The sequence below is a fragment of the Salvelinus fontinalis genome, chromosome 16, assembly GCF_029448725.1.
Source record: "Salvelinus fontinalis isolate EN_2023a chromosome 16, ASM2944872v1, whole genome shotgun sequence".
Classification (NCBI taxonomy): Eukaryota; Metazoa; Chordata; class Actinopteri; order Salmoniformes; family Salmonidae; genus Salvelinus; species Salvelinus fontinalis.
Genome location: NC_074680.1, coordinates 47,419,827 through 47,432,398, shown reverse-complemented (window position 1 = coordinate 47,432,398; position 12,572 = coordinate 47,419,827). Strand labels below are relative to the sequence as shown.

Genomic DNA, 12,572 nt, shown 5'->3' with positions numbered 1-12,572 from the left:
AGAGAGAGAGTGAGGAGACATGGAGAAGGAGGACTAGACAGGAGACGATGAAGAAAAGAGATATGGGGTGGGAGATGGTGAGGAAGAGGAGGACAGGATAAAGGATATCATGAGGGGGAGGAGAGAGAGGAGGAAGAGAGGAGGTGGTTACCTTGTACAGATGGGAGATGAGGAAGAGGACAGGAGAGAGAGAAGAGAGGAGGTGGTTACCTTGTACAGATGGGAGATGAGGAAGAGGACAGGAGAGAGAGGAGAGAGGAGAGGTGGTTACCTTGTACAGATGGGAGATGAGGAAGAGGACAGGAGAGAGAGGAGAGAGGAGAGGTGGTTACCTTGTACAGATGGGAGATGAGGAAGAGGACAGGAGAGAGGAGAGGAGAGGAGAGGAGAGGAGAGGTTACCTACCTTGTTCTCTGTGCTCTTTGTCTCCAGAATGAGACACTCCAACTCCTTGGCCTTCATCAAGACAAAACAAAACTGTATTAACACCATCTCAGACAGTGACAGTGCGAGGAAGGCTGTGATTGGTACACTATTGGGTAACATCTTACTGACAACTGGCAGCTATAACGCTTTATGAACTTATTATAAGCATGTATTAGCCTTTATGATGTCTTACAATATAAGGGTTATAATATGTGGTATCTATCAACATTTCACAAATTAAAGTGTTGTAGACTACTAAAGGACTAATGCCCTACTGAAGGCTGTACATGGCAGTGGTGTAAACTACTTAAGTAAAACTACTTTAAAGTATTTTTTACTTAAGTCGTTTTTTTTTGGTTTCTGAACTTTACTTTACTATTCATATGTTTGACAACTTTTACTTCACTACATTCCTAAAGAAAAGTAGGCACTTTTTACTCCGTACATTTTCCCCTGACACCCAAAAGTACTAGTTACATTTTGAATGCTTAGCAGGACAGGAAAATTGCCTAATTCGTACACTTATCAAGAGAACATCCCTGGTCCTCCCTACTGCCTCTGATCTGGAGGACTCACTAAACACACTTGCTTCAATTATGTCTGAGTGTTGGGGCGTGCCCCTGGCTATCCGTAAATTTAAAAAACAAGAAAATGGTTCCGTCTGGTTTGCTTCATTTAAAGGAATTTGACATTATTTATACTTTTACTTTTGATACTTAAGTATATTTAAAACCAAATAGTTTTAGACTTTTACTCAAGTAGTATTTTGCTGGGTGACTCACTTTTACTTGAGTCATTTTATATTAAAGTATCTTTACTTTTACTCAAGTATGATATTTGGGTTCTTTTTCCACCACTGGTAAATGGTAAACTGATTTATTTAAAAGAGATTGGCCCCCTTATCTGTGTAACTCACGTCTGTGGGGCCCCTTATCTGTGTAACTCACGTCTGTGGGGCCCCTTATCTGTAACTCACGTCTGTGGGGCCCCTTATCTGTAACTCACGTCTGTGGGGCCCCTTATCTGTAACTCACGTCTGTGGGGCCCCTTATCTGTAACTCACGTCTGTGGGGCCCCTTATCCGTAACTCACGTCTGTGGGGCCCCTTATCCGTAACTCACGTCTGTGGGGCCCCTTATCCGTAACTCACGTCTCTGGGGCCCCTTATCTTTAACTCACGTCTGTGGGGCCCCTTATCTGTGTAACTCACGTCTGTGGGGCCCCTTATCTGTGTAACTCACGTCTGTGGGGCCCCTTATCTGTGTAACTCACGTCTGTGGGGCCCCTTATCTGTGTAACTCACGTCTGTGGGGCCCCTTATCTGTGTAACTCACGTCTGTGGGGCCCCTTATCTGTGTAACTCACGTCTGTGGGGCCCCTTATCTGTGTAACTCACGTCTGTGGGGCCCCTTATCTGTGTAACTCACGTCTGTGGGGCCCCTTATCTGTGTAACTCACGTCTGTGGGGCCCCTTATCTGTGTAACTCACGTCTGTGGGGCCCCTTATCTGTGTAACTCACGTCTGTGGGGCCCCTTATCTGTGTAACTCACGTCTGTGGGACCCCTTATCCGTGTAACTCACGTCTGTGGGACCCCTTATCCGTGTAACTCACGTCTGTGGGGCCCCTTATCCGTGTAACTCACGTCTCTGGGGCCCCTTATCTAACTCACGTCTCTGGGGCCCCTTATCTAACTCACGTCTGTGGGGCCCCTTATCTAACTCACTTCTGTGGGGCCCCTTATCTAACTCACTTCTGTGGGGCCCCTTATCCGTAACTCACGTCTCTGGGGCCCCTTATCCGTAACTCACGTCTCTGGGGCCCCTTATCCGTAACTCACGTCTCTGGGGCCCCTTATCTGTAACTCACGTCTGTGGGGCCCCTTATCTGTAACTCACGTCTGTGGGGCCCCTTATCTGTAACTCACGTCTGTGGGGCCCCTTATCTGTGTAACTCACGTCTGTGGGGCCCCTTATCTGTGTAACTCACGTCTGTGGGCCCCTTATCTGCGATGGAGACACAGCTGAGTATGATGACATCACAGTCGTTCTTGGTGGCGGTGCCCGACTCGCCCACACACTTCAGCAGCTGGCGCACGGCCCGGTACTGACGCTGGCGCACAAGCCTCTGGCCCGCACGCACGTACACCGTCAAGGCTTCCAGCTGGAAGTCCTGAGTAGAGGAGAGGAGAAAAAAACGATGTTTCATGTTTTAACAAATAAATAATGTACACAACCGTTCAAAAAGTTTGGGTTCACTTAGAAATGTCCTTGTTTTTATTTTATTGGACAAAAAAAAAGAGGTTTTTCTTTCAAATAACGAGGGCATTTCTTACCCCAAACTTTGGAACGGTAGTGAACATGTTGACACTGATAATAATATATGCAGGGGTGGGGGAGGGGGGGGGGGGGGTCCCCCTTCTTTTTTTTTTCTTTTTTTTTTACAATTAGTTTAATCTTTTTTTAACAAACACAAAAAACGCCCACTCTTCAAAACATTCCCCCAAGGTGATCATCATTAGGTCTTCCAAATTCTGTCAAATATCTGTTTTGTTGTTTAACTTTATAATATATATCAAATCTAAAAGTTGTTAGTTACTTGGTCCTCTTGCTTGTCTAAACTCATTCTAGTCGAGTCATCATTTACTTGGTCCATGGTCCTCTTGTTTCTCTAAACTCATTCTAGTCGAGTCGTCAGTTACTTGGTCCTCTTGTTTCTCTAAACCCATTCTAGTCGAGTCGTCAGTTACTTGGTCCTCGTTTCTCTAAACCCATTCTAGTCGAGTCGTCAGTTACTTGGTCCACGGTCCTCTTGTTTCTCTAAACTCATTCTAGTCGAGTCGTTAGTTACTTGGTCCTCTTGCTTGTCTAAACTCATTCTAGTCGAGTCGTCAGTTACTTGGTCCACGGCCCTATTGTTTGTCTAAACTCATTCTAGTCGAGTCGTTAGTTACTTGGTCCTCTTGCTTGTCTAAACTCATTCTAGTCGAGTCGTCAGTTACTTGGTCCATGGTCCTCTTGTTTCTCTAAACTCATTCTAGTCGAGTTGTTAGTTACTTGGTCCTCTTGCTTGTCTAAACTCATTCTAGTCGAGTCGTCAGTTACTTGGTCCACGGTCCTCTTGTTTCTCTAAACTCATTCTAGTCGAGCCGACAGCTACTCCTCTCTGTGTTTCGGTCTCTATATCTAGTATTTGCCATAACATAACGTTTCAGTTATTTCTTGACTTTAAAGTCGAGGTATTTTCTATTTAAGATTAATGTTTTAGTAAAGAAAGGAAATGCCAGACGTATCCACCTCCTCCTGATCGCCATACCGGAAATCACTGAGAATAACGTCTCTTACCTGTATGACTCGGTATGCAATACCAAACCCCTCCTCAATGTTCTTTCCTCCCAACATCACCTGCAATGTAAATGCAATGACACGATGTCAGATGTAGCCCCATATTATTCACTGAGTTATCTGTTAACAACATCAAACCGATCTGTTAATAGCACAAGTACTTAAGACACTACCATTCTGTTTCATGGCCCAAGTGGCATGCTATACTCCCCCGTCTAGTGCCCTAACGCCCCCGTCTAGTGCCCTAACTCTCCGTCTAGTGCTCTAGTGCCCTAACGCTCCCGTCTAGTGCCCTAACTCTCCGCCGAGTGCCCCAACGCCCCGCCGAGTGCCCCAACGCCCCGCCGAGTGCCCCAACGCCCCGCCGAGTGCCCCAACGCCCCGCCGAGTGCCCCAACGCCCCCTGTCTAGTGCCCTACACCCCTCCGTCTAGTGCCCTACACCCCTCCGTCTAGTGCCCTACACCCCCCGTCTAGTGCCCTACACCCCCCCGTCTAGTGCCCTACACACCCCGTCTAGTGCCCTAACTCTCCGTCTAGTGCCCTAACTCTCCGTCTAGTGCCCTACACCCCCGTCTAGTGCCCTAACTCCCCGTCTAGTGCCCTAACTCCCCGTCTAGTGCCCTACACCACCCGTCTAGTCCCCTAACCCTCCGTCTAGTGCCCTAACCCTCCGTCTAGTGCCCTACACCCCCGTCTAGTGCCCTACACCCCCCGTCTAGTGCCCTAACCCTCCGTCTAGTGCCCTAACCCTCCGTCTAGTGCCCTACACCCCCCGTCTAGTGCCCTAACTCCCCATCTAGTGCCCTAAATCTCCGTCTAGTGCACTACACCCACCGTCTAGTGCCCTACACCCCCCCGTCTAGTGCCCTAACGCCCCGTCTAGTGCCCTACACCCCCGTCTAGTGCCCTACACCCCCGTCTAGTGCCCTACACCCCCGTCTAGTGCCCTACACCCCCCGTCTAGTGCCCTACACCCTCCGTCTAGTGCCCTACACCCTCCGTCTAGTGCCCTAACTCTCCGTCTAGTGCCCTAACTCTCCGTCTAGTGCCCTAACTCTCCGTCTAGTGCCCTAACTCCCCGTCTAGTGCCCTGTCTAGTGCCCTAACTCCCCCGTCTAGTGCCCTAACTCCCCCGTCTAGTGCCCTAACACCCCCGTCTAGTGCCCTAACACCCCCGTCTAGTGCACTATTCCCTATATAGTGCACTACTCCCTATCTTTGAGAAGCTTTGCAGGGGGCAGGCTCACCTTGCAGGCTACATCGATCTTCATAGCGCTGGGGCCGAACAGAGTGGGAGGAGTGCTGGAGGAGACAGAGGGGGTGAGGGCAAGCGTGGAGCTGGATGTTTCACAGTGATGCAGGAACCGAGTCACCTCCAGCTGGAGCTCTATAGTGTTCATGTGTCTGGTTCAGAAAACAAAGGGGAATGTTACATGATAGCAGCCACACTAAAGCCTCACTGCAGCCTCACTACAGGCTCACTACAGGCACACTACAGGCTCACGACAGCCACACTACAGCCTCACTACAGGCACACTACAGGCTCACGACAGCCACACTACAGCCTCACTACAGGCACACTACAGGCTCACTACAGGCACACTACAGCCACACTACAGCCACACTACAGCCTCACTACAGCCTCACTACAGCCTCACTACAGCCTCACTACAGCCTCACTACAGCCTCACTACAGCCACACTACAGGCACACTACAGGCACACTACAGCCACACTACAGGCACACTACAGGCACACTACAGGCACACTACAGGCACACTACAGGCACACTACAGGCACACTACAGGCACACTACAGGCACACTACAGCCTCACTACAGCCTCACTACAGCCACACTACAGGCACACTACAGGCACACTACAGGCTCACTACAGCCACACTACAGGCACACTACAGCCACACTACAGCCTCACTACAGCCACACTACAGCCACACTACAGGCACACTGCTCAGGAGAGATGGCCACACTACACAATTAAATCAGTTATGGTCACATCCTTTTACTTTACAAGCCCTTAACCAACAATGCAGTTCAAGAAATAGAGTTAAGAAAATATTTACTAATTAAACTAAAGTAAAAAATATTATAAAAACGAACAATAAAATAACAATAACAAGGCTATATACAGGGGTACCGGTACCGAGTCAATGTGAGGGGGTACCGGTACCGAGTCAATGTGAGGGGGTACCGGTACCGAGTCAATGTGAGGGGGTACCGGTACCGAGTCAATGTGAGGGGGTACCGGTACCGAGTCAATGTGAGGGGGTACCGGTACCGAGTCAATGTGAGGGGGTACCGGTACCGAGTCAATGTGAGGGGGTACCGGTATCGAGTCAATGTGAGGGGGTACCAGTATCGAGTCAATGTGAGGGGGTACCGGTACCGAGTCAATGTGAGGGGGTACAGGTACCGAGTCAATGTGAGGGGGTACCGGTACCGAGTCAATGTGAGGGGGTACAGGTTAGAAAGGAGATGGCTGCACTATGAAATGGTTCAGTTATGGTCACGTGAAGATGGCTGTCACCACCACCTGGATATATACATGAGGTAAAAAGGTAAATTTCCTGAAGAAAATGTGTATGCTTGCTTCAGCCGTCTAAACGTTTGAATTGCTAGTCTCTGCCTCCCTCTAGACTCTGCCTCCCTCTAGACTCAGGGCCCCTCTAGACTCAGAGCCCCTCTAGACTCAGGGCCCCTCTAGACTCAGGGCCCCTCTAGACTCAGGGCCCCTCTAGACTCAGGGCCCCTCTACACCCCGGCCCCTCTACACCCCGGCCCCTCTACACCCCGGCCCCTCTACACCCCGGCCCCTCTAGTCTTACCTGGACACATCACTAGAAGACATCTTCTTTCTGAAGGAGTTAGAGGTGCTCCTCTTCCTGTTAGTGCTGTTGGTACGTGTTCCCTGTTGCTCCTGAAGGTAGGTTCTGAGGTGCTCCTTGGCCCGAACCAGCCATCTCCGCTGGTCTCCCAGCTGTACGTAGGACACGACGCCGTGGGTGAAGAACCGGATACACGTCATGGCCGCTCGTACGTGGTCCTGACAGGAGGGAGGAGAGGGTCATTCTATTTCTAATCAGATTCAGATCTTATTATCTTATAAAGGGGCTGCACTGCTATTCAGTTCTTTATTCTAGAGAGGAGGGTGGTGGGGGAGAGGAGGAGAGGAGAGGGGGGTGGTGGGGGAGAGGAGGAGAGGGGGGTGGTGGGGGAGAGGAGGAGAGGGGGGTGGTGGGGGAGAAGAGGAGGAGAGGAGAGGGGGGTGGTGGGGGAGAGGAGGAGAGGGGGTGGTGGGGGAGAAGAGGAGAGGAGGGTGGTGGGGGAGAAGAGGAGAGGAGAGGGGGGTGGTGGGGGAGAAGAGGAGAGGGGGGTGGTGGGGGAGAAGAGGAGAGGAGGGTGGTGGGGGAGAAGAGGAGAGGAGGGTGGTGGGGGAGAAGAGGAGAGGAGAGGGGGGTGGTGGGGGAGAGGAGGAGAGGAAGGTGGTGGGGGAGAAGAGGAGAGGAGGGTGGTGGGGGAGAGGAGGAGAGGGGGGTGGGGGAGAGGAGGAGAGGGGGGTGGTGGGGGAGAAGAGGAGAGGAGGGTGGTGGGGGAGAAGAGGAGAGGAGGGTGGTGGGGGAGAAGAGGAGAGGAGGGTGGTGGGGGAGAAGAGGAGAGGAGGGTGGTGGGGGAGAAGAGGAGAGGAGAGGGGGGTGGTGGGGGAGAGGAGGAGAGGAGGGTGGTGGGGGAGAGGAGGAGAGGGGGGTGGTGGGGGAGAAGAGGAGAGGGGGTGGTGGGGGAGAAGAGGAGAGGAGGGTGGTGGGGGAGAGGAGGAGAGGGGGTGGTGGGGGAGAAGAGGAGAGGAGGGTGGTGGGGGAGAAGAGGAGAGGAGGGTGGTGGGGGAGAGGAGGAGAGGGGGGTGGGGGAGAGGAGGAGAGGGGGGTGGTGGGGGAGAAGAGGAGAGGAGGGTGGTGGGGGAGAAGAGGAGAGGAGGGTGGTGGGGGAGAAGAGGAGAGGAGGGTGGTGGGGGAGAAGAGGAGAGGAGGGTGGTGGGGGAGAAGAGGAGAGGAGGGTGGTGGGGGAGAAGAGGAGAGGAGAGGGGGGTGGTGGGGGAGAGGAGGAGAGGAGGGTGGTGGGGGAGAGGAGGAGAGGAGAGGGGGGTGGTGGGGGAGAGGAGGAGAGGAGAGGGGGTGGTGGGGGAGAAGAGGAGAGGAGGGTGGTGGGGGAGAGGAGGAGAGGAGAGGGGGGTGGTGGGGGAGAGGAGGAGAGGAGAGGGGGGAGGAGAGGGGGGTGGGGGAGAGGAGAGGGGGGAGGAGAGGGGGTGGGGGAGAGGAGGAGAGGAGAGGGGGGTGGTGGGGGAGAGGAGGAGAGGGGGGTGGGGAAGAAGAGGAGAGGAGGGTGGTGGGGGAGAAGAGGAGAGGAGAGGGGGTGGTGGGGGAGAAGAGGAGAGGAGGGTGGTGGGGGAGAAGAGGAGAGGAGGGTGGTGGGGGAGAGGAGGAGAGGAGAGGGGGGTGGTGGGGGAGAGGAGGAGAGGAGAGGGGGGAGGAGAGGGGGGTGGGGGAGAGGAGAGGGGGGAGGAGAGGGGGTGGGGGAGAGGAGAGGGGGAGGAGAGGGGGGTGGTGGGGGAGAAGAGGAGAGGAGGGTGGTGGGGGAGAGGAGGAGAGGAGAGGGGGGTGGTGGGGGAGAGGAGGAGAGGAGGGTGGTGGGGGAGAGGAGGAGAGGGGGGTGGTGGGGGAGAGGAGGAGAAGAGGGTGGTGGGGGAGAGGAGGAGAGGGGGGTGGTGGGGGAGAAGAGGAGAGGAGGGTGGTGGGGGAGAGGAGGAGAGGAGAGGGGGGTGGTGGGGGAGAGGAGGAGAGGAGAGGGGGGTGGTGGGGGAGAGGAGGAGAGGAGGGTGATGGGGGAGAAGAGGAGAGGAGAGGGGGGTGGTGGGGGAGAGGAGGAGAGGGGGGTGGGGAAGAGGAGGAGAGGAGGGTGGTGGGGAAGGAGAGGAGAGGGGGGTGGTGGGGGAGGGAAGGAGAGGAGAGGGGGGTGGTGGGGGAGGGAAGGAGAGGAGAGGGGGGTGGTGGGGGAGGGAAGGAGAGGAGAGGGGGGTGGTGGGGGAGGGAAGGAGAGGGGGGGTGGGGGAGAGGAGGAGAGGAGATGGGGGGTGGTAGGAGGGAGGAGAGGAGAGGAGGGTGGTGGGGGAGTGGAGGAGAGGGTGGGTGGTAGGAGGGAGTGGTGGAGAGGAGGGTGGTGGGGGAGTGGAGGAGAGGAGAGGAGAAGGGGGTGGTGGGAGGGAGTGGAGGAGAGGAGAGGGGGGTGGTGGGGGAGTGGAGGAGAGGAGAGGAGAGGGGGGTGGTGGGGGAGTGGAGGAGAGGAGAGGGGGGTGGTGGGGGAGTGGAGGAGAGGAGATGAGGGGTGGTGGAAGGAGGACAGACTAACCATCATGAACTGTTGTAGCTGGTATAGTGTGTGGAAGTGTCCCCGCCGCTGCAGCAGTTGACAGGAGGACAGGAGGTATCGGCTGCAGACCTCCAGGTCTGTATCTAGAGTCTCCAGTAACCCCTGCAGCATTCCCAGACGACCCCTCTCCAGACTGGGCTGCAATATGCCCTCCAGGAACACCTCCTCTGGACATTCCTGGAGGGCCATGGAGGGAGGGACAACTGTTGAACTCGTGTCCCCTTGGTGATGAATAGGTTTCTAATATCTATAAATGGTTTGAGTATACAGTTCCAGGACAACCGATGCGATCCGGCTCGAAGGACCACAATACCTTCTTTATTTTAAAATCAGGCAGATCACTTAAATCATTTCTTATTTATCATGACAACCTGGCTCCACCTTAATACAACAACAACAAAATAAAATAGCATTGACCTTGAAGTTCACAGTAATAAGATAAGATCTCCGTGACCATTAATAACCTTGACCTCTGACCCCTGACCTTGCTGAGCAGGTGTTGCACGGCGTCCTTCATGTTGTCATGTCTCATGAGGAAGCTGACCAGGGCCAAATCATGACCTCTAACCCCTGATTATTAACCACTGAACCCGTCATGACCCCTAAACCTTGACCCCCTAACCTCTGACCCCTGACCTTGCTGAGCAGGTGCTGCAGGGCGCCCTTCATGTTGTCGTGTCTCATCAGGAAGGAGACCAGGGCCAGGTGAGTCCCGTAGCTGGACAGGTAGTACAAGCTCTCTTGATACAGGCTGCTGCCCTGACCCTGACCCCCCTCTGGCCAGTCCACTGATCCTCCAGGCTCACAAAGAGCTTCCTCAAGCTCCCTCAGAGACCACAGGATGTCCTCACTGAAAGACTGATACACAGAGCGAGAGACAGAGAGACAGAGCGAGAGACAGAGCGAGACAGAAAGACAGAGAGAGGGAGAAAGAGAGAGAGAGGGAGAAAGAGAGAGACAGAAAGACAGAGAGAGACAGAAAGACAGAGAGAGGGAGAAAGAGAGGGAGAAAGAGAGAGACAGAAAGAGAGGGAGAAAGAGAGAGACAGAAAGACAGAGAGAGGGAGAAAGAGAGAGACAGAAAGACAGAGAGAGGGAGAAAGAGAGAGGGAGAAAGACAGAGCGAGGGAGAAAGAGAGAGACAGAAAGACAGAGAGAGACAGAAAGAGAGAGAGGGAGAAAGAGAGAGAGGGAGAAAGAGACAGAGAGCGAGAGAGACGGAGAGCGAGAGAGACGGAGAGGGAGAAACAAACACACAGTGAATGATGGTACAACAACAGAAAGGGTGGTTGGTTGGTTGCATAACCTAGTGACAGTGTTACATAATGTCTCTTTATATCCAGATCAACCTGTTTCTATTTATTTTAGCTTTATTTAACTAGGCAAGTCAGTTAAGAACAAATTCTTATTTACAATGACGGCCTAGGAACAGTGGGTTAACTGCCTTGTTCAGGGTCAGAACGACAGATTTTGACCTTGTCAGCTCGGGGATTCGATCTAGCAACCTTTCGGTTACTGGCCCAACGCTCTAACCACTAGGTTACCTGCCTCCCCCCTCTAACCACTAGGCCACCTTCTATACTGAACAAAAATATAACAAAAATATAAACGCACCATGCAACAATTTCAAAGATTTTACTGAGTTACAGTTCATATAAGGAAATCAGTCAATTAAAATAAATTCATTAGGTCCTAATCTATGGATTTCACATGACTGGGAATACACATATGCTATGTTGGTCTCAGAGCTTGGTGTGTGGAGCAGAAAGCCAGTCAGTATCTGGTGTGACCACCATTTGCCTCATGCAACGGGACACATCTCCTTCACATAGAGTTGATCAGGCTGTTGATTGTGGCCTGTGGAATGTTGTCCCACTCCTCTTCAACGGCTGTGGGAAGTTGCTGGATATTGGCGGGAACTGGAACCCACTGTCATACACGTCGATCCAGAGCATCCCAAACATGCTCAATGGGTGACATGTCTGGTGAGTATGCAGGCCATGGAAGAACTGGGACATTTTCAGCTTCCAGGAATTGTGTACAGATCCTTGTGACATGAGGCTGTGCATTATCATGCTGAAACATGAGGTGATGGTGGCGGATGAATGGCACGACAATGGACCTCAGGATCTCGTCACGGTATGTCTGTGCATTCAAAATGTAATTGTGTTCATTGTCCGTAGCTTATGTCTGTCCATACCATAACCTCACCAAGAGGCACTCTGTTCACAACGTTGACATCAGCAAACCACTCGTCCACATGACGCCATACACGCGGGTCTGCGGTTGTGAGGCCGGTTGAATGTACAGCTAAATTCTCTAAAACGACATTGGAAGCGGCTTATGGTAGAGAAATTAACATTCAATTCTCTGGCAACAGCTCTGGTGGATATTCCTGCAGTCAGCATGCCAATTGCAAGCTTCCTCAAAACTTGAGACATTTGTGGCTTTGTGTTGTGTGACAAAACTGCACATTTTAGTGACCTTTTATTGTCCCCCAGCACAAGGTTCACCTGTGTAATGATCATGCTGTATAATCACCTTCTTGATATGCCACACCTGTCAGGTGGATGGATTATCTTGGCAAAGAATAAATACTCACAACCAGGGATGTCAACACCTTTTTGGACAATTTGTTTTGAGAAATACGCTTTTTCTGTGTATGGAACAATTCTGGGATCTTTTATTTCAACTCATGAAACATGAGACCAACACTTTACCTTTACCTGTGTTTATATTTTTGTTCAGTGTATTTGTTGTGAGTATAAAGCTTCACTGTAGCCAAGCTAATAACTCAACATCTGTTCAGTATGAAGCAATAATTTAACAAAGGACAAACTGTTCTAGCAGGACTGTTGGGGCTGGGCAACCCGCTGACTGGGCAACCCGCTGACTGGACAACCCACTGACTGGACAACCCGCTGACTAGACAACCCGCTGACTGGACAACCCACTGACTAGACAACCCACTGACTAGACAACCCACTGGCTGGACAACCCACTGGCTGGACAACCCACTGGCTGGACAACCCACTGGCTGGACAACCCACTGACTAGACAACCCGCTGACTAGACAACCCGCTGACTGGACAACCCACTGACTAGACAACCCACTGACTGGGCAACCCGCTGACTGGACAACCCACTGACTAGACAACCCACTGACTAGACAACCCACTGACTAGACAACCCACTGACTAGTTGGTACAATACTGTTGACCAGAACCCTATTCCCTATATAGTGCACTACTGTTGAGTGGGAACGTCAAGACTAGGTCTAATGTGGGAACGTTAAGACCGAAGACTAGGTGTAATGTGGGAACGTTAAGACCGAAGACTAGGTGTAATGTGGGAACGTTAAG

The 12,572-nt window shown here is 52.4% G+C and overlaps 1 protein-coding gene across 3 annotated transcripts in view; it reads right to left on the bottom strand.

The window, feature by feature from the left end:
• The window catches only part of zfyve26 (zinc finger, FYVE domain containing 26), a 108,278-nt gene that overhangs the window by 6,710 nt on the left and 88,996 nt on the right, over positions 1 to 12,572 (bottom strand). For all 3 annotated transcript variants that reach the window (XM_055865599.1, XM_055865598.1, XM_055865597.1), the window contains exons 36-42: positions 9,847 to 10,068; positions 9,190 to 9,387; positions 6,615 to 6,832; positions 5,019 to 5,175; positions 3,770 to 3,829; positions 2,415 to 2,597; positions 406 to 456 (exon numbers count right to left, since the gene is read on the bottom strand). In XM_055865599.1, the coding sequence (XP_055721574.1) occupies positions 406 to 456; positions 2,415 to 2,597; positions 3,770 to 3,829; positions 5,019 to 5,175; positions 6,615 to 6,832; positions 9,190 to 9,387; positions 9,847 to 10,068 (1,089 nt within the window). The remainder of the gene's footprint in view (positions 1 to 405; positions 457 to 2,414; positions 2,598 to 3,769; positions 3,830 to 5,018; positions 5,176 to 6,614; positions 6,833 to 9,189; positions 9,388 to 9,846; positions 10,069 to 12,572) is intronic.